Consider the following 22550-nt stretch of genomic DNA (forward strand, 5'->3'; position numbering starts at 1 on the left):
TTTTGCTATAATATCCATCCATCCATCCATCCATCCATCCATCCATCCATCCATCCATCCATCCATCCATCCACTTAATCAGCTTCTTCCTTTCAGTCACTGTGTTCATTGGCAGGGGTGGAGCCAGAGGGGTGGCATTTGATTGACTACCCCAGGTGCCGACCCCAAAAAAAGATTGACAAGTGTGTGGGTATCTTGGATTTTGTATTTGTATTTAGATTTTGCTAAATATTGTTGTCTGATATTACTGTATTATATAAATTTTCAGCTGTGTATGTTTAAAAATGGCTGAATTATAGCCCTGTAATTTTAGCATTAACATCAGTAGTTAGCTTAATTTAGCATTAGCATCGGCAGTCAGCATGTGGTAATTCTTAGCTACTCCACAACAAATTTAATCTCAATAAGTCTTAAAATGGATGAATGATAGTTTTTTTTTTAAGTTAGCAGCGGTGGCCATCTTGAATTTTTGCATTTAGAATTTGATAGATTGTTTTCCACTACTTCTACACCAATCTTCGGATTTYTATGTCTAAAAATGGCTGAATACGTTGTGGTTAGTTTTCAGCTTGGCTCATTCTTAGATCACACAACAWTGCAATTCAATATTATTTAAAAACAGGTGAATTAAAGCCYTTTGCAATTAACTGACAGCCATCTTGAATTCTCAAATCCAGATTGTTTTCGTTACTGTATGTATGTACCCCATCTCCTCAAAAAATAAATAAAAAATAAGAAGTACCTTTGCCACCCCTGAAAAAAACCCTAGCTTCACCCATCYTTGGTGCCCATGRCCAGCAGTCTCTCTGTGAAGGGRAGAGTACACCCTGGACAGGTTGCAAGTCCATCTAACAGTCATGGTTTTGGTCTGTGGGAGGAAACTGGAGTGCCTGGAGAAAACCCACACATGCACAGAGATTACATTCAAACTATACGCGAAAAGGTTTTGGGTGAAGATTTGATCCAGCAACCTTCTTGCTGYGCGGCATCAMCTCTACCGACTGAGCCACTGTGCCACCATGCATTAATTCTGATTTATGCATTTTCTCTGACCAACATTATCAWGCTTTGTGTCTTTTCTATGGTATTTTTTTTTTGTGATTTTTGTTTGGGTTTCCTTAAACACATAACTGTCTTCTCRCGTACCACCTGTATTCTATTAGTAATCAGCACACCTGTGTCAGTACTCATCTATCCTGYTACGTATATACACACTGAATTTCCTCAACTTTGTGCCTGATTGATAGTCTCACTACATCTTGCTGTTCGCAGGTTCCTTTTGTTGACCTAGTTCTGTTATAAAACAAATTGATGAGTTCTGGAAAACGGCTTTTCCGTGCCTCCATTAGCTTTTTTTCTACACTCACTTTTTCCTAAATGTGACACTGATAAATATGATGTGATGCTATTATATAGTCAAAACMTTTTGAACAAATAATAGAAAATTAAAGAGTAAAAATCATTTCTTCACATATAAGTTACACCCTATAAAATATATGTTGTCATTTGTGGACGTAAGGATCTTTGATAAAAAGCGATAAAAAGTAACAGGTGATCAATTTTCCTATAAGGATATCTTTGTGTTTGTTTACAGTACATATACATGAGTGAATATGTGTAAGCTCAGGAAAAAGCACAGTAAGGTGACCCCGCTGTGCACGTTTGTGTAAATGACAGCAGGTCATCACTAATCACCCAGTGGGTGGAGGTTCACACCAGTAAGTAACATTCTGAAAGAGRAATGGGTGCACTGAGGATGAAGGAAGAAAAGTCAGAGAGGACAAACCCAAGAGGCTGTGGAAGGGATGGCTACCTTCAGCTGTGAGGTCGCCYCTACTATGAGGACTATCAGGATCCCTGCAGCTTCTAAAAATAGCAATGACACAGCAATAACGTTAAGAAATGCAGCGCAAAGCTCCATGAGGTTCAGTGATGCTCTGAACAATAACGGTTATCAATTCCTTCCCTTTATTTAAACCGGACAACATTTTGTGATTGTYACTCAATGTGTGACAAACTTCAAATGATTCTTCCGGTTTCCTGAAATACATKGACAGAAACATCCTATCATGACTCAGCATTCTGCTTCATACATTAAGGGACGTTGTAGCCCACAGGGAACAATTCATCAAGCCAGCCAGCTCCAGATAGCAGGGTCAGGACTGAAGCACAAGGTCCAGCATGGGCTAAAAGCACAAACTGGAAATTTATCAGTGAAGATGCAATCTTTTTCYACATTCTTTTGTTAATTTTTATTTATAACGTGCTTTGTTGTGGAAGAATACAGCTGGAATACTGCACAAATTTAAATAAATAAGGAATTGAAGGCCTAGATATCCTTAAAAAACATACTGATCCTCACTTTTCATGCTAGATTTTTACACAAAAATCAGCTAAGAAATGATGAAGTTATAGACATTTAGGTAAAATTTATGCTTTGAAGTTTTGATCTCATGCAGTCAGTGCTGGGATGTGGGGTTCATTCTCGGCTACAACCACATCAAATTTTTGTTCAGTATCTGTAAAACTCACTGATGTATAATCATTTTGGTGTTGGCTAGGCTCACTTTATTCTGGTGACCGTCATGCATAAGACTGATGTTCATCCACTGATTACTTCCTGAGTGTTTCATTAAAATCAAATCAATGATTCATTAGATAATTCGATAAAACGGTATAAAACACTCGTGCCAAAATGGTTTCACTCCTTTTTTTTGGCAGTGGGAAATGATTACAAAACATTGCAGGAACTGCAGCAAAACCAACACAATGCTCCTGCGTGAGGCTAAAAACAAATTCACTCAAATGCAACGGGCTGTGCTCCGAACACACGGTGAGCAGTGACGAGAGGTGCAGCCACACACTGTCACAGTGAGAAGCCACATGAGCTCGATCCGAAGCTCGGGCTAAAATAACACATAATGCACCAGGGAGGGCTAAAAATACAGGCTGGACGAGCTGACACGCTGCATTTAGAGAAAGCTGCACTTCATTCAGAACACCATCAATCATCATTCGCCACATGCCAATGCCGGTTGTCTGGGCTGTGTATTAAACGTCAAAAAGTTTGCGGGCACGTGCCGGATATGCCTGTAAAATGAAATAAAAGAATCTGACTTCTGAAAAACACAGCCTTCGAATCACACTTTTAAAATACATAAACGTTACTATACATTATTTGCAGTTTTGAAAAGTTGTATTTGTGGAGCAGGAGAGAGAACTGGAAGAGAAAAAAAAACTCATGTCACACAAACAGTTGATATGGTGAGGACTTTGGGAACTATGATTAATATCCTTCGTTAATAATTCACTAAGGAATAAAAAGCCCCTGAAAGCAAAGAAAAACTCCAATTCAACGACCATTTGTCTCACAGATGTCTTGCAATCCTTTAAACTATTTTTAGCACAGTTTAGCAGTTATGGAGATTTAAAAAAGTGTTCCAAATCACATGATTACATCTTAATTAAGAACAAAGCAGAAACATAATCTTTGTTTCTGAGTTTTTACACAACTGAAAGTCTGGAGGAAGCTTTTTGGGAGTTCAGGCGCTGAAAGTGTATCAGTCAAACATTTATTCCACAGTTTGTAGCATCTTTAGACGCATTTATAAACTCAGAGGAGGTTCATTGTGTTGTATTTACAAAGGCAATCGTCGTCTCCGCATTCATGCTGGTTGTGCAAATTTCCATCAATCATTTCAGACTTTCTTATTGCTTCTGTGAGCTCAGTTTCTGAATAATGACAWAGTAGACAACAGTTAATGTATGCTGCGTGCACGCTGGAGACTTTGCGTGTTTCTCCTCTCACCTTGGCCCATCGTCCTCGTGGGGACTAACTGGTGCAGAGCCAGCAGGACACACCCTGTCACCCTGTCAGTCAGTCGCACGACCTCCAAACAGCTGAGTCAGTCCTGCTGCTACGTTACAATCTCSACACAATCAACGGKTTTTTTAGCTTCTTTGAGTAATAGATGTGAGACAAAACAAGCAGACCGGAGCGTGTCTGGGGAGGCGTCATTATGATCGTGATTTAATACATGTCAAAAAATAGGTTTGGGGAAGACACCTGAAGAAAATGTAGAAGATTTGTTGGTTTGGTCAGCTATTGATTCCAGACTGCAGGCATCTGCTTCACCACACTGTGTCATAACCGCTCTGACTTACTGACTTTTTTGAACCAGCAGTGCTGCTGTGAATGAATCATGGTGAATCGGGACAAACAGGCTGCAGCTCTGTGCACAGACTCCTAATGGTTTGCCTGATGGATAARTTAAAAAGTATTTGGTTGATCTGGTTGTTTACTGTAAAAACATATTCCAGAGGGATGATTTGATTTGATTTGATTTATTGACAGAAAAGATTACTAAAAATCAAGCCTGACTCAGCATAATTGCTGRTTTACAGCAGGTTCCTGTTCTMCAGCACATAAAACACTCAGAAATACAGCATCACAATCACATCATTATACACCATAGACACAAAGACAAACAAGCATACCAAATTTCAGGAAGGCAGCATTTGCAAAATAGGACGTCTAAATATGAGCACAACAAAAAGTGTCCAGCAGATGGCAGACAAGATTCTTCTTAAAGGGCTGTAGTTTTGAAATGGATGGATGGATATATGTATATAWAATGTTAGCTTAAAGGGGACCTATTATGCAAAATTCACTTTTTTACATGTCTTTATACTTCAATGTATGTGTAGGCTACTGTTTCTAGTGCCAAAAGAAATACTCTCAGCCATTTTTTTGGCAAAATGTAAATGTTTTATTAGTGTCAGCAAATGGGCTTTTTTAAAAACCTGTGGATTGTTACAATCCAGGTAACCTACGTGCAGCTGTTTGTTGTCAGCCCATCCGGGGGGGTGGGGATTGCGCTGGAGTAGGCTGCAGCCTGGAGACTTCTGCGCCACTGTGCTCGTCTCATACAGGAGCCTCCAGGCTGCAACGGCACAGACCTTCGGCCGCCKCTCTACTCTCCACTACACTGGCTTTGGGAAGCAGCGACAGACGGTCAGTCGGATGCTCTAGTCTGTCCCTACAAAGCCCTCACCTGAGGTGGCCACACTGTGCGCAGCCAGTCCACTACGGTTGTACAGTTGTGCTGCTTGTARTACTAGTCATTGTTTGGTGGCCGGAGCTAACGTAAACAAAAGCTTGGGAGGGCGTTGCAAACAGCAGCTTATTTGCATAAACAGCTCATTCTGAAAGGAGCTCAGAACAGGCAGACCTGACCAGGTGAAATCCCAATATCTGAAAATATTTTTGTGTTAAATCTAATGGACATGCTTTGTACTGTATAACCCACAGATTAAATACAGTTTCAATTCAATTCAGTTTTTATATACATACATTGTCTCAGGGCACTGTACATGAAAAACAACAATCTGAAGAAGAAGCCAGCAGATTGTGTTGAATACTTCAGATGTATCCTATATTGCTCAAGGAACKATAACAGGTCTCCTTTAAGGGAAATAAGCAAGTTTGTGATGTGTTTCTGAACTTTCTGGACAACTGAACAGTCAGTAGAGTAGCTAAAGCCTATGTTGGCTGGTAGCACAGAGGCATTTATCTTAAAAGCTAAATCCAAGCCTACAAGTCCATTGTCATCATTATTCAACTGTGTGGTTTTGAGATGTTTGTCTTTGCTAAACACATGAAACAACTGAACCACTTTCACTTAACATGCCTTTGCTGTCTGGTGCCTGATGAATGTTATGGCAAGTCCCAACCCATGCAAATCTCCTATCAATTCAGGCAATCTTGCAATGATCCCAGATTCACTGGGCAAGTCACATTTCTCGCATGTCTAATTCAAGACTGCCTAAACAATTGCTCTTTGGGGAATTAGGCAAAAGAGCCATTAGAGGTCAGAGCAAGRGCTACAAGGACAGCCTCAAGGCATTATTCAAGGCATTTTCTATCAGCATAGATATGTGGGAAAGCCTAGCACAGGACCGAGCAGGGTGGTAGGGTGCAACTTTGTGCAAGGGCGCAGAAGACGCTGAGTCAGCACATCTAGCAGAGTATAGGAAGAGATGGGAAGTTCGCAAAGCGAGGGCGGCAACCACCTCAACAGAGGCTACTGACCACATGTGGTCAATCTGTGGGAGGTTCTTCCATGCCCGGATTGGCCTGATAATTACGAAACAGTAAACGTCACTGGTCATCTTCACGACGCCATGTAGGAATGAGACAGGTAATTGTTTTGAACAATATTCAGAAGAGCCGATGACACTGAAACAAGCYGACAAAGCAGGGGAAAAAAGTAAGAGATAAGAGAAATGGAAGGCTGCAGAGACATAGTTACAAGCAGAAACAAGAAGAAGCAGAGAGGCGGAACAGAAAGCTGATGGAGAAAAGCACKGAGGGCGCAGTGGAAGAACAAACTGTAGTTACACGTTCTTCAGTCCGGAGTTTAAAATGGAATTAGCGATGAAGTATTTATACAAGTGCAGAGTAGGATTTCCAACTCTGCTTTTCTACGAGACAGCAGAGATGGATACATCAAGCAAAARGACTACACTGGTAATGATTAACCTTTTTCTATATTTATATAAAGATAAAACAAATACTTTATGATTAAAATCTTAGTATTCCTTAAACATCTTTATCAAACTGACCAAGTTATAGTCATTTTTGTCTTAATTAATTGTGATAGCCATCTTAAACTGTTGACTCTAAATATTACTGAGTTTCAAATGAACAGCCAATATTTATAATCTGAAAGTTTTACTAAAATCTGGTGGTTCATGAGATATTTTTGCTAACATTACAAACAACTGAACACTTGGACTGTTTTCATGATTAGTGTGTGCTTGCTTGGGTTGACATGATGACCAGTAAAGAACAGTTAGTGAACGATGATCCTGCAGAGAGAAGGCTTTCCATCTGCTCTCCTGCAGAAACCCCACTGGAATCTAACGCCCACTTTCAACAAACACACACACAAAGACACACACACAAACACATGATGCTGCACATAAAAACAATAACACTGATGTATGCTTCAATGCATGAAGAAAAACTAAAACAAAACCACCAATAAAAGCATTTTATATAGAAATTAACCAATAAATAAAATGTTTGACATTCTGTCCATCGACGGCAAAATGTTATTCTCAAAAGAGAGAATTTGKTGGAAGCAGATATCATGAGCACAGAGTTAGCAGGGTTTGACTTCCAAATTCTTCTAATGCTTTAACAAGAGTAYAACACCGGAAGGAAGTTTTGTGCGTTCATAAATATTACATTTCAAATGGATCACATTAAAAGATGCTGCAAAATTTTCAGCTTWACTGAGCTGATCTTCAGGATGCTTTTATTTACCTCACAACAATCTTTTTATCAGAAGGTGAGAGGCAATAGCCGATTAATTAATTAATTAATTTATTTATTTATTTTTTGCCAGTACCTACAGCTGATACACTTTAATGTTGTAGATGTGTTAATTTAATGTGGTCTCCACAAATAAGCAACCTTAGGAGACACAATTGCTAACACTTACCATAGTTAAATTTACAGAAATGAGACTAAATCTGGTGTGGTAGTGGCATTCAGTTATCCCTAACAGCTCACAAAATCTCACAAGATCATGTATTTGACCATTTGAAGGGGACAAATGCAAAATCCACTTTTTTAGCTACTAAATACATTTTGTTGTAAATAGAGTCTCTAGGAGTGCAGGGAAGTTTAATTTAGTTTCACCTGGCGCTGCAAAGTCTTTATATTCTGTTTGGGTCATATTTTTCAGCCTGTTCAGTTTTCTCTATTTTCTATTCTATTCTCTATTTTCTATTTTCTCTGAGTCTATTGGGTCAAATATGTGACGAAATTGCTACAATTTCCTGATCTTAATGCTCCTCTTGGTCTGGGTCTGATTCTGGCTCCAAAATGTAAGACTGGATGGACAAGTCTTCTGTTGTTGATACCTCGTAATTAAATTCTAAATAAAATGTTTCTGCAAGCTAAAAGTAACCACTCTCAAACTGGAGCAGACCGATCTAGAAGCAGGAGGGGGGGCGGGGCTTGAAGCGTCTTAAAGGAACAGTAAGAAAACAAGATGCTTTGAGATGCACACAAGAAAAGGGATGAAAGAGGAGTTGGTAAAGTTAGAATAAGAAGGAATTCAGACCAAAGCATAGTACCAATTTATAAAGACCCCGACTGAATGATTTAAATGTGAAATGGAAGGATTTAAAAGCATGTGGTTTGACACAAATGGCCATGTCTTTTTTATTATTAGATGATTTGTTTAGTTGGCACAAAAGTCAGCGAGTAGTATACATCCCTTCAAGAAATGCCTTTTTAACAGGGTCATCTTTGATCAAATTCAGCTTTGTTTCAAGGTTTAGTWTTAGSAAACTCATCTCTTATTGGTGAGAATTTCACCACACTTTCCATACGTTCACCATAATGACGAGMTGGAAACCAAATTCTAGATCTTTYATCAGAGCAGTCCACTCAGAACAGTGTCCGCTCAGAACAGTGAAGGAAAGCGATGGAGCAAGGCTGAGCCCCAGAGAGCCTGCTTCAGTGCATTAGTGGGCTTCTGCAAGCCACCTTGCAGACCTTGAGGAGCACTAATTCCATTACATAATGCCCTGCTACAGCTCTAAACGTGTGTGTGAGAGAGAGAGGGAACCAGCGTGGATGTGATTCTTGTCTGCTTGTCTGTGTGCGTGGTGTTGTGTCAGTCTGCATCACTTTTCCTCTAATGATTCTTAGGATTAGCCGTGCTCTCATGATAATCACCTCAGATGAATCACATGCAACACTGGTGTAGATAGATCCACATGGAGGTCAGTTTGAATATTAGTTTAAATAAAACCAGCATTTCTTGAAAGATTGCATACTTTTTTTATACCTAACTTTCCGAGAGTTTTTTCAAAGGGCCAATATTACGTGTTTCTCAGGCATATATTTAAATACTATACCATAACAAAGTATCTATGTCACCTTCAGTTGTTATTGAAATGTTGTTTTTGTGTTTAAATAGAAAATAAACTTATCTTCTCATCACTTCCTCTTCTAAACACATTGAAATTGGCRTCTGTCTCTTTAAGAACCACCTTTGCTTTTGTCTCGCCCATTTCAGTGCGAGGTGGGTTGGGGGGGCTGCCATGATGCAGTTTACTTGGCATCTGAGAATACATTTCCTCAAAGGTATTTTTAATCTGAAAAGAGCTTCACTGAGGGAGAACTAATGTCAGGAGCTCCGCAGACAGTTTAACTTTCACTTTCACTTTCACCCGAGAGCCTGCAGAAGTCATGGGCGGGGTGTGTGTGTGTGTGTGTGTGTGGGGCGGGGGGGTGCTCCATGATGAGGAAGCTCGGCTTAAAGACACATCCCAGGGGAGTTTCTGGTACTAAAAGGAGTTTCTGGTCCCCACCTGTCGTTTTGCTCCTCAGCATGGCTTCCTAAAAACACTGCAGGATTTCTCAAACATGCATGAATGAGTCAAAYTAAGGCTTTGGGCATGTTTTGTATGAGAGTATAACATTATAACATGATGTAAAACTCAAAAAAATTGATTTTACATGATATGGCCCCTTTAAATTGTGTTTATTGTTCATATAGTATGATAGCTTGCTAAGAGACACAAACTCAGGTATGTAAGCCCACACTGAGACACATACATGTGAAATTACATGATCTGAATTATAAATCAGATTATATGTTTCTAGTTGATCCGGTCAAACACGATTTAACACACCCTAAGCTTKCGTTCTTCATAACTCTATCACTAAAATGGAGCCATTCGAGAGTGWAAATCAGCAACGATCTATTTCCTCCCAGGGTTTTGTGTTCAGCTGCTGGTGCTCTGTGGAGCAGGTCAAACGTCTCATCCACAAGACACGCCCTCATCCATCTCCTCGGCAATCCACTGTGCGGAGTGTCAAATCATAATCTCAACAGCAGCATCCYTCACGTCAGACGGCCGGTCAGAGGATCTCAATAAAATTTGCCGAAAGATTTCCAGCCTGCCTCGGCCAGCTCCACCCGACTCTGCATGCTTCATGTTGGCTGGTGTTGGCAGAGCTGATGAATGCTTTCGCTCGCAGGTGCAGGCTGCGAAATGAGCCATAACTCAACAAAGTTGAATTACTTCTTTTATTTTTTAAAATAAAGTAATTGTATTTATGTTATGGAAAATAGATCTATGACTGACTCTATGACTGATGATGAGAATGCACTATTTTTAACTATTTAAAAAAAAAAACATCCCATCAAAACCGACCAGACTAACCCTTTAACAAACTTAAATGGATTTTCTTCAGATTTTTCACAAGGTTTCCACAAAGCTGTGGCACAATCCCTTTGATCTCCAGATCTAAACACGTCTAATTTAAGTCCTAGATTAAAACCTCTGGAAAGGTTTAATGAATATTGGCCACTGTGCTTCTATTCTGGAATCGTCCATGTTGTTTCAGCGAGCAGAGATCCAGGGCAGCGTCAAATATCAGAGCAGGTGCTGAGCCGGTGCACGGCGGTGGCGTGTAGACAGATAGGAGATGCAGCGTAATCCTAGGCAGCTAGGTAAATATAAATATAGCCGGCAGCTTTGAGCCAGCTATGAGTGCTGCTCGACCTTGGCTACCGAAAAAACAAAAGCAACAATAACAGTAAAACACCACTTATTCAGAGCATGTCGTCTTGGAAAWGCCAAACATTTCTCCACTTATTCCAAACTTTACATCCATTATACCACATATACAAACAGCTTAAGTAGACTTATTTTATAGGTTTTAGTTGCCTGACTTCAAGCAATTTAACTAAAATGTTGCATCCACATCAGAACAGCATTTTGTTTTTGACTAGTTAAAGGGGACATACCCACTTTGTAAAGRGCCTCGTTTGGATTTAAAGAGACAGCCTCAAAACGAGCTGATCTGAGACACACCTCAGAAAAGGGGCGGGGCTTGTGGAGTTACYYTATAGAAGAATTGAAGCATTGCAGTTCCACTTTATACAGACCAAACCTGAATGATTTAAAWGTGAAAAGAAGAGTTTCAAAGCATGATATGTCTCCTTTTAACAAATCCTTAGATCCATCAGTATATCGAGTGCAATRTGGGAACAGGAAAATGTTTGAGCCTCAGGTGCTCTTTACTAAAGTTAAAATGCCGGATGTCCCAGATTAGGTCGTGCCATTCATGACAGGAACACAAACCACAGCATCAGTGGTGCTGTTTCGAATTTCTTCACGAACACCATGAACATTTTGTCATGTAATAATAGTATTAGTTGGATATGGTCCAAGTGAAAACCTTGCTTGTTTTCTTGGCGTACGGGACAAAGGTGGGATTTTAAATGCGCACAGTTTGCAGTTCATGAAACCAAACTTTTGGCATGATTTTAACCACAGTCAGCTCTGAGAAAAAAAGGTTACCTTTCCTGTTAGGTTTATGGCTGGTAATGTTGCACAACCGCACTGCTTTGCAAGGATCTTACTTTACTGCTGGTGATGTAAGGTATGCTAAAATGTTGTCAGATCGTAGACACTATAAATTCCAATGTTTTTAATTTCTCTATTTTCTTTACTGTTTGAAATCATGGTAGGTTTGGAACCCACTACAGCTGACTGAAGCTGCCTGTCAGACATAGTACTGAAACAGACTGTAACCTGGCAGAAACTTTTTCTACAAACAAATGTGTATACTCAGTGTGAATCATTTGAATTTTCTGTTGCAAAAACGCCAACCAAAATTCTGTTTATTCTAGTTGTTTTACAGTCAGTCATTTAGAAAAAAGTTCTTACACCAATGATTAGCATAATTAGAATGATCAGATCAGATTTATGAGCTCAAATTTGAAAATAAACAGATGCTTTGAAGATGACTCGGCAGCTGAATGATAGTGCACCTTCACCAGCACTTTGCAGATTCCCAAACTACATTAGTGTCCTGAGTGGTCAGAGTTCGGACAGAAACCTTTGCTAAAGAGGAGGAGTAGGCGGGAAAGAGATCCTGCAGTGCAGAGTTCGATTACCAAGAAGTGGAGTCAATTAACATCRCGGAACACTGAGATCTTCCTCTGTTTCCTTGACTTTGCTCTACTTCTGGGCTCATAAGATCTTAAAGTGAATAAGAAAATGCAGATTTATATTAAGATAGCATGAAAAGGGTTTCTGTCAAGGTTGAGGTGAGGGAGATAAGCCAATCAGTCAGAGAGTGTGAAGCAGAGCTGAGTTTTTGCTGTGAAGCCTTGTCTGAAACTTGGCTTTAAAAAGATAATTTCACTTTTTTAAAGAGGGGGCAGTATTTCTGAGTAGTCATAATTTTATGTAATGTTAAATATAAACATACAATGTAAATGTAGAAGCAATAAAACAAGTTAATGCAATAATAAACATTAAGTAGCTAATACATTGAGCTAAAGGCTTGTGTGAAGCTGCGTCAGCCTCAAAGAGACACGTGTCAGGGCGGTCCAAAATCTGGGAGCTCTATAGCTTGAAAGAACAGGTACCCTCAAGTCTTAAACCAGGTTTTAGGAACCTTCAGGAGATTTTGGCCTGAAGAGTAATGAGTCAGCATTTCTAGAATTTAGATTCAAGAGAATGTCTCAGTAACTATCACACCAAATTTTAGTAGAGTTTTAGTCTATTTTATGTTACCTATTGATTAGCTGTGGTGACTTCAAATGGTAATGAGTTGTGGATATGAATGTCTTTTAGAGTTGTCTTAAAGAATGTCCAGTCACTCATGAAATATTTGAAATAACAGACATGGTCGACGCCGTTTGTTGGTTATAACAAAGTTATAACCAACATTAAAGGTGGCAGTCAGGCCCACTTCAAAGGACCAGAGCCTGTTGTAGGTATCTCAACAACAGTCTGTAGGACTACAGGCCTGGATTATATGTCAACACTCAATCTGCTGGAGGGAACTGACAGACTGTAGACAGGCARGGGAACTGATTAACGGCTCAAATCTTAGGTTTGGGAAAACTCTCACTGCTCWGAAAAGGAAAACTCTAAGTACACTGGTTGGAGTTCTAACTGGACACAATCTGCTCAACCYCCACAAAATGGTGATGGTACTCCATGACAATYGTCTGMYTGATGCCTGTGGCARTGAATTASAGACCTCTTTGCACTACTTAGGTCACTGCTTTGCTCTGAGCAGTCAAAGGAAAAGATTTCTTGGGGACCCCTTRATGGATCCTGAGAAGCTCAGAACACTGAGTGTTTCCAACCTTGTGTCCTTCATTCGAGGTACGTGAAGGTTTGGGTAAAGACCAGTGTCTTTTTTGGGGAGAGCAATGGGCCCACTTACGAGGCCACAGCTCATATGGATTCTTTAGCCATCCCCAGTCACCATAACATAACCATATAACCAACATTACATAATGTGTATTGCTCKATGGATGGGGTTAAGGTAATCCTAACCCTATGTGTTGGAGAACACTATCAGCTACAACAAAACTAAATTTTAGCTCAATATTACAGATATTTTTTGTGTTTAAGTTCATTCAGTTGTGGTGGTCATCCAGTTAGAGGGCTGGCCCCAACATGTAATTAGTTCTAAATGTAAATCCATTGATTAKTTTTGGAGAGTTTCATTAAACTCTTGTTGACTGGCTCATGAGATAATTTGTTAATTTTACAAACACATCCAGGCAAAAGTATTATCCTGTTTGTGTGCAGCACTGATCAGACGTGTGTGTCTCAGTCAGTCACTGAGTGCAAAGAASCAAGTATTCAGTGGCCCAACAATATAAAACTTTTACAGAAAAAAATGCATTCTATGCAAAACAGTTTTGACTAAAAATAGCCTAAAATATGAAGTTGATCAAATAATCAGCAGCACCAAAGCAGCTGAACCTGTTTAGCATTCAGAACAAACAGTTTGCTGACATGTCGTCATCTGCGAATCATGCATGCATCTCTGTGCAACTTCCATTTAGAGGATTCTTGGTGTTTTATCGATCCATTCATTGCACTTCTGTCTACTTGAGCAACACATTCTGTTTCATGCGCCTCTGTTTCAGATCTCTGTGTTCTCCTTTACATCATACATTTCAGCACAGCAGATGAAAGCTGACATTCCAGCAAACCCTCTGCCTCACCCCCCGTCCACCCCCCACCAGATCAAAATTCTCATTGATCCACACACACACCTTTCTTCATGAAACATGCACCTTTCAAAAATCATTTTAGGCAGCTATACGAGAGCAAAGATAAAAATCTGCGCCGATAACGGTCCAGCCGGAGCAGGAGGGAGCGTGAGAGACTTGAGATGTGGGAGTAAATGAGAGCAATCGTACTCACAAGATATTTTGGGGGGGACCGGTTTGTGACAACAGGTTTAAATGAGGATTTTATTAACACAAACAATGATCCTCTTTAAAGCCAACACAAATGCTCAAAAGCATTCACACTGCATCTATTATTAGACTGTACCTCCATCTTCCCCCTCCATTTTACATCTCCCCCAGTTCAAAAAYYAAAAAAAAAGAGAAAAAGATGCAATATGGGGGAAAGACACAACAGCTTCTTTCAAAACGATGGGAACATTGAATGTCGATGTGAACATGCGTGAGGGCAGAACTTGCATTTCATTAGTGGAAAGCGAAGCTGCTGCAGACACTGGGAGCTCAGGTAAAGGGAACAATTAAAATCCTTTTGTTATTTGGCCAACACCAGAAATTAGTCACAGCCCCCGTGGTATTAACAGCCCCCCCTTCCCTTGGCTAAATATTTGACAGTGCAGACACAACCTGTACTAGTGCATAAATGCTTCACTGCTTAACACACACGCGCGCACACACACACATGCATACACACCAGCTGTAACCAACTGTGCCATTCTAATGGTGTAACTGCATCCTAACCAGTCTTGTTTAATTCATGCAGTAGGAACTAATCAGGCAGGMAGGACGTATGTAGGAGTAATAACAGCCACCTGCCCTGCCTCATCCTCAGCATCCATACCTTGCGTCTGCGGTCCCTGGATCGATTCCTCTTTTTGATCTTCTCCTCCTCCTTCTCCCTCTGCTCCTGGGCGGCGGCCTCCGCGAGGTCCTTGGTTTTGCGGAGCTGCTTGGCGGCTTGCGCCATGGTGCCGCTGCTACTGCTGCTGCTGCTGCTGCTTCAGTCGCTCCAGCCCTTCTCGCTGCTCCCACCACCAGCTGTCCCTGTTTCCTCCCACCGTCTCACCCCCTCCCCGAGCCCCTGCCGCTTTACTGTCTCCCCTTCCTCCTGTCTGGGGGCCACGCCATGTGTGTGACACAAGGCGGCGTCTTGTCCAGGTACGTTACTGCGGCTACAAGACAGCCTCCAGCATCCACAAAGGGAAGATGCTACGGGCGAGTGGTGCTGATGCTGCTTCTCATCCAGTCATCTGCACCGAGCTGCCTCCCCTCCCCCCCTTCCTTTCCTCCCTCCCTCCCTCCTCGCCTGCCTGCCTTCTCTCCTCTCTCTCCCTCTGCTTGCAGAGACCAGTCACGCAGTTTTCTGTTCAGCCCAGCAGGGTTCCTGCTGCATGCACTGTAAAAACAGCCTGTTTCAATTCATTCAACAAAACTGAGGAAACAGCTTGCACTTACTGTAATTTTCACTCAAAACGATGTAAATATAACAGATAGTCACATCTTAGTTCAATTTCAGCCTATTTTAGCAATCCCTACTTCTCAGTAATAATAATAAAAGTTAAATTAAAGATATAACTTTAAAACTCTGGATTTTTTTTAAACTTTTGTTTGGAAAAAAAAATGGACGATTTTAATTCCATGAATTAGGTCACTTTTAGCAGATTTATAGTGCAGTTTTGACTTGTTTGTTACATTCAATCCAGCATCTACTTACTAAAAATACTTGATCAAATGTGAATGATTTTGATATTTCCTTTGTTCAAACTTCATTTTTACAGTTTAGCTCCCATTTTCTAACTGTCAAACATACATCTGTTCTCACAGCCCTCCATCTATTCTCCTAAATTTTTCTGCATGAGGCAGCTCTGAGATTTTTACTATTATTATTGCTATTATTACTATTATTACTATTATTATTATTATTATTATTATTATTACATAAGGCTTAAAATGAAATATGAGTGCAGGATCGGAGGCGGGGGTGGCAAGGGTGCAAAGGCAGGAGGATCCTGTCAAATCGTTTCTTTCTCCCTCACTGACTCAGACTCTGAAGCCTCCTTCCTGGGGAATACAGTAGATGAGGAACAGCAGATGTGTAAAATACAAACACAGACGATTCTTAGCATCACGGGAATCACCACTATTAACACAACATGGAAAACATCAGGCTCTTTGTCTCTTTTTTTAGTGTCGGGATGAGAGAAGAAAAAAAAAGCCTCATGAATTTTGCTTTTTGTTATATTTGCATATTTTTAATGACGTTAAAGACACATTCCAATAGTCAGTTGTTTTTTTCTGAACCTTTAACTTGCTGTAGAAGATTCTGCATGACCATAATTGATGAATAAATGCCTTTTATTACAGTAAAAATGTATAAATAAGAAGCAAACTGAAGCAGTCAGTTGTGTCCTCGCACAGAATTATGGTTCGTCGGTCAACATTTGAATTAGTGTGAAGTTGCATTATTTCATTTACCACCTGATATACAGCTGAAGGGTTTCCAATGCTTCAGGATTTACACCATCATTATTTAAAGCTTTGAACCTGCATCAGATTTTATCATCTGCTGTTCTCTGTGTTCTTCCACCATCAGGTGGCAAAACGTTGTTACTGCTGTTGTTCAGCGGTGATYTTTACTCAGGAAAACTACTGCAAGCATGTTTATGCTTCTTAAAATGTAAGATTTTTGACCTGAATTTAAACCGTTTCACCATTTTTCAGTGTTTATATCTCATATACATGTTTTAATGTCAAAACAGAGAATAGTGCTTGTATATGATGAAGTTTGATTTTACTAATCTGCGCAAATCTAATTTTTATATTCATATTTTTAGGGCCAATCTACACGCATGGACAACACTGTTGGTACCCCTTGTTTAATGAAAGAAAAACTGCACAATTGTCACAGAAATAACTTAAATTTGACAAAAGTAATAATAAAAAAATTCTATAAAAATTCAATTTTGTTAAACATTAAACTAAATAGCTTTGTCTTTTAGAGCTGTTTAATGAATGATTATGAGTAACATTGTTTAAAAGCCTTCAAATGCCTCTGATGTCCTTCACATGCAGTTCGGTCACATCTGGCTTCAGTCCAAATACGTTGTGTGTCCTCTGCCTTTTGCCTRTGACAGAAACTTATCTCAGCACAAAACACTCTTGGCCTCAGCTGGTTCTGTTGTGTCTAAAATCTATAAAACCATTTCCTCACATGATACGAGTGGAATTAGAAGCGAAGGAGGACGCATCTTTCTTTTTACCTTAGTGTTACATAAGTATCATAAGAGGTGTATTAGACTAATTTATAGATTAACTTGAACTAATAATATTCAAGWGTAAATCACATGAACATGTCATCATTGAGATATGAAAGAATGTAAACAGTGCTTTAGTTTAGCTTTAAGAGCAGTTTTACCATGAAGTTATTGCAAACATTATAATGAAGAAACTAGTTTTGTATCTTCCCAGCAAAAAAATATATAAATAAATCATCATCTTTATTTCCTTCACTAAAACAGGATCCCAAAAGGTTATAATATCAATTTCTTCRGACATTTTCACACACACTCAAGTTTGTGCACACAAACACAAGTTTGTCTTTATGTCTCTGTGGGGACCTTGGATTGACTTCCATTCATTTTTTTTAGTATTTTATAGCCTAAAGGCCCTGTCACACTGGACAACTTATGAAATATTTTTTGGTCTAAATAAAAGTAATAAAAGTTATATATTTCATCAGTTTGTTAGAACTACATTATGTACGCCAAAATGAAGCTTCCTGTTGATTTTTATTCAATTCCATCTTCAATGTAGATGTCTTTAAAATGTTCATAAGTTGGCACAAGTTGTCTAGTGTGACGGGGTCTTAACCCTGACAWMTTACCCTAAAATTAACATCACAAAACTAACCTGATCTCAATTCACACCTTGGTCCTAAACCAAACCCTGACCTGAAATTAGCATCACACACATACACACTTGCTCACTTCAGACAGTAGATGTCAGCAGAGATTCAAATCTGTGCATTAAGAAACTGCACAGTCATTGTTACAGTATTTGTTCATTTTCTAAGACTTCTTTTTTCATTAATGTAAAATARGTTTAAAAATAAAAACAAAACTCACAGCATTAATGAGCTGAATGGTTTGTTATATGAAAAAGTAGAAATCGTGAAACAAGACTGGAACAAGCTAATGTGGGGTGGTGGTGGGGTGAGGGGGGATTATTGTGATTGGTGATTCACACAAGACACTTAGAAACTTTGTTTTAAAAAATATACATTTGTTAGCCATTTCTAAATGATTAACACGTCTGAATAAATTAACAGAAGATTGTCTCAAATAATTTATGACTTTAGAGACAAAAAAAAAGTTCTTTTTGAAACTCGTGCGGTCCATGAGCGCCCCTCCATTAGAGAGCATTGATCATCAGAGCGGTGCATGCCAGACGTTTGGGGAGGAGGGAGGGAAGCTATCTTGGCAGACGACCAACAAATTATCTCCGAGTCACCCCTGCTGAAGCCGAGGCATCACGGTGCTGCGGGCCATGTTCCTGTCCAGGAGCAGAATCGATGCAAACTTTCTCTCTTTCGGCCTGAAATGCTGATGAGAAGAGCTGCTCACARGGCACTTCTTCACAGCCTATGATACAGGCTCCTTTTTCATTGTCAAAGCCTTTTTACTGAGCAGTTGACGAAAGCCCAGCATKTCTCTCCACCTACACGTTCCACCAGCACCTGCACTTCTTTAGTTATAGTTCCGAAACCACGACGCACAGTGGAAGCTGCTGGTTATCACTTTAAAAGCCAATAATGAGCCTAAAAGCAGTTTTTCCCCCKTCTGAAGCTGCAGCCACATCTCATTCAAGCTGCCGGGAATTTCGCTGACCTCTGAGGCTTGGATTACCTGGCAGGACCTGAGGGAGCGGCTCAAGAGCACTTGAGGACAAGACCGACGCTCCTCCAAATCGATACTGATCGATTGTACCTTCTCTCTCGCTCKKCCCCCSCCKCCCCCARATCTCTTCTTTGTACAAGAGTTACATTACAGTAAATGTGTTTGCTTTGCAGTGTTTCCGCAAACTGCAATGGCAAATAGCTTGTTCCATAGATTAGGAGGTGCAGCCGAGGCCCAGAGGTCTGATCCTCTTCCAGATGCTATGTGTTGCCTGGCCTGTCTTTAACGCAGTCATCCTTTCATGCAGGGGGATGATGAGATTATGGGAGTGGACAGATTGATGGAAGGGCAATTGATAGAAAAAAATGACGGATGTGACAGGGCAAGGAAGGAAGTCATGACCTGATGGAAAGTTACATGGAATAATCCCATCACTGTCGCTGCAGTGTTGTGGAAATATTTAAAAAATACTTCACCGTATTTCTGTCATAAAAGGGGTTTCTTGGTCCATTGTGGAGTCGTAGTCCGAGCCCAGATCATCGGTCCTCACTCTCAGAATGTTTCGTCTAGAGGCTGTCAGATGGGGACCTTCTGTTCTCAGTGATCAGTCCACCGTTGATATGGTCTCGGCCCATCGAGCTCCTGCATGGATCCTGATCGTGACGCCAAATTGTTGTGGAAATATATATTTAACAAGGACAAAAATACGTGATCCAAAGAATAAGGCTATTCATAGAATGATCATCTGTGTTTTTCATTGCAATTGCAAGACACATTTTTCTCTAACACAAGGCTGCACAAATCTGTTACATTTTTGTGTCTTGCAATTGGAATAAAAAGCAGATGAACATTGTACAAAGTGCCTTATTCTTTGGGTCACATATTTCTGTCTTTTTCAATAAATATTTCCACAACAGTGCAGTAAACCTCAGAATGCAGAGAGAAGACAAATGCAAAAAAAAAAAAAGGTTTCAAATGATCAAATCCCAAACCTCAAAGAGGTTTGGTAGCTGCAGTGTGGCATGTTTACAGTCAGGATTAAGAAAGACCAAGTGACGCTAAAGCTTTTTTTATATTCTTGATATTTTAAACTATTAAAAGTCACATGCTTCTTTGCAAATAAAGCAATGATAATCCATAAGAAACAACACAAGTGTTTTCTTTCCGTTTCTCTGTGCTGCTGTGCCTCATCCCTTTTTAGATTTTCACAGCTAAGTTTCCTCCCCTGTGGTGCTTTAGTTTGAGACAACAAGATAAGACCTCAGTAATTTTCTGCAAAATCTTCTTAAAACTATTCTAAAAATAACCATGTGGGGTTTTCTTTTGCACTTTTTAAAAATATATATTTAAACCCCTATTTTTATTGAATACTTGTTATTCTTAAATCCTTCAGTATACATGTCAAACCTAAGCAGATTTTGTGTACTTTAAGTTTATTTTAACATACTTAGATGTGGAGTAGACAGCTTAATTAACGAAAAAGTGTCAGGATGTACGATAATTATTGCTGGACTCACACACTTCAGTTTATTGTTATCTCCTCTTTGCCTTCAGATTATAAAAAAAGGACTTGTATATAAGTTTTAAAGGAAAATTTCTTCCCTTTTCATCATTCCTGCTCCAACATGTCTCGGATTTATACTCTCTGATGGCCTCATCCTTCTCTGAAGATAAAATCTTGGTTAACTTACTTTATGGTTCATTCCAAAAAGGTCCAACACTGACTTGCTTATCGCTACATCGGTCCAAATGAATCCAACAAACTTKGTTTTTTTTCAGCCACACATCTGGGCGATCCGATACGGTTTGAGTTCATTAAGTTTAACGTCAGCGAGGAAAAAGGCCCGGAGGAGGACGTGATATAACGTTATTCGTCTGCAGCAGCAGTGTTTCACTTAAGTAAGGGAAAATGCACAATGCAGTGTTCATTATGAGGATTCAGTGGTCACATCTGTGGACAGAACAGCTGGTTTTACGAGAGGCCTGAGAGTGAAAAGGGATGGGCTCGATAATTTAGCAATTCATCTTGAGGGAACAGCTTCCTCTGGTTTTATTGTAGCCTCGTGCTCACTTCATGGCCATTTTTGCTGTTCGTTATGAAATCTCAGCATGCAAAGTGCTGCCACAGGCCGATCTCAGAACATGCATGARGTGTACTTTAAGGGCAATATGACCGAAGATGAACAGAGTCCTGACTCTGCACGAGAGAGTTTTATTCTCAGCAATCTATACATCTGGTAGCATGGGAACATATGATGTCTAATGTGAAACGCTCAACATCGTCGCTTGAAAGTCTGCGTTTTAACTGACAAGATGTAAAAACACCTCCTCTGTCCCTTTGCCTCCTCACTGCAGAGAGACAGGATGAGAGYGGGAGCTGCACTGCAGCAACGGGGCGTTGGCTCGGCGCACGCAGGGAGGTGGGAAGGAAAACAGGAGAGATGAGAGGTGCAGAGGAAACATGCATCAAACATCTCAGCAAGTGACTCAAAATTCTGATTATTATCATTATTCAGACACTGTTTGCTGGCAGGAGTCATGTTTATGTTACTTTGCTCACCTCCTGAAGTTCCTGATTACTTGAAAAAGTCAACTCAGATCAAAAAGTAAGAAAAGATTAGCTAAAAGCTTGTAAAAGCAATTAGGGTTTTGTTAATTTACTCTAAAGTTTTTTTACATTTTCAAGGATTTTCACTGTGTTCAGCAAAACAAACAAAAAAAAAATCTAACTTTGTTTTTAAATTTGTTGTTGTTTTTAAGTTATACCACATTTCCTGTCATACCGAGCTCCATTAAAAGAGCTGCGGTCCAGAAAGCTGACTTTAAGTGCTGCTTTTAATCTGTCTATTCTATCATAGTTGTGGGTTTTTTCTACTTTACCTTCGTCGTTTCTCATTTCCAGAAGTTTCTGGGTTTTTATTTGTTTTGTTTGGTTTTCCACAGTGATCCCTGGTTTCAGCTCATTCCTCACCTGTCTCTCAGAGGCAGATAAGCCCAGCTGCAGTCACTCAGTAATCACCACTCCCAGCATATGAAGCTCTCATTCATCCAGTTATCTGATCTCATTATTGAGTCCAGTTTTCACATTTTAGTTTTCTGCCCCTGTAATTTTGTGTGGTTTTAACCAATGACTTCTCCTTTTATCTGCACACAGAACACAACACTTTATAATTACAACCTCTATACTAAAGTTCAAAATAATGCATCTTAAGTTTTTTTTATTTCAAAATAGAAGTAACAGCAATACATAWTCCATTTTACCCAGCTCTAGTAAAAATATTTACACAAAACAAACCAACCAATTCTGTCAAAGTCACAAGCTAATAAAATAGCAGTGTAACTTTACAGGAGTACTGTTTGTACAGTGGTACAAGCTAGATTCAGGAGATCCTAGGCCAGTCCTAGCCAAATTGGGGTCAAAGTCAGGATTTCAGATGACCCCTATTTTTAAATATCACTGCCAATTTACATAAATACTAAAATAAATACAGCGGGTAAAATAAGTATTGAACACGTCACCATTTTTCTCAGTAAATACATTACTAGAGGTGCTAATGAC

At 39.8% G+C, this 22550-nt stretch overlaps 1 protein-coding gene and 1 long non-coding RNA gene across 6 annotated transcripts in view; both read right to left on the reverse strand.

Annotated features, from left to right (window-relative positions):
* ank1b (ankyrin 1, erythrocytic b) overlaps positions 1 to 15358 on the reverse strand; it is an 81440-nt gene extending 66082 nt beyond the window's left edge. For all 5 annotated transcript variants that reach the window (XM_014002404.1, XM_014002405.1, XM_014002406.1 and 2 more), the window contains exon 1: positions 14938 to 15358. In XM_014002404.1, the coding sequence (XP_013857858.1) occupies positions 14938 to 15063 (126 nt within the window). In that variant the 5' untranslated portion in view covers positions 15064 to 15358. The remainder of the gene's footprint in view (positions 1 to 14937) is intronic.
* Positions 15359 to 16107: 749 nt separating this feature from the next.
* LOC106513530 (uncharacterized) lies at positions 16108 to 22007 on the reverse strand. Its single transcript, XR_001309791.1, has 3 exons — positions 21872 to 22007; positions 19468 to 19644; positions 16108 to 16157 (listed from the first exon to the last, which is right to left on the reverse strand). It is a non-coding gene; the product is annotated as an uncharacterized LOC106513530 (long non-coding RNA).
* Positions 22008 to 22550: the final 543 nt, after the last annotated feature.

This window comes from Austrofundulus limnaeus, unplaced genomic scaffold, assembly GCF_001266775.1.
Source record: "Austrofundulus limnaeus strain Quisiro unplaced genomic scaffold, Austrofundulus_limnaeus-1.0 Scaffold13, whole genome shotgun sequence".
Taxonomy (NCBI): Eukaryota; Metazoa; Chordata; class Actinopteri; order Cyprinodontiformes; family Rivulidae; genus Austrofundulus; species Austrofundulus limnaeus.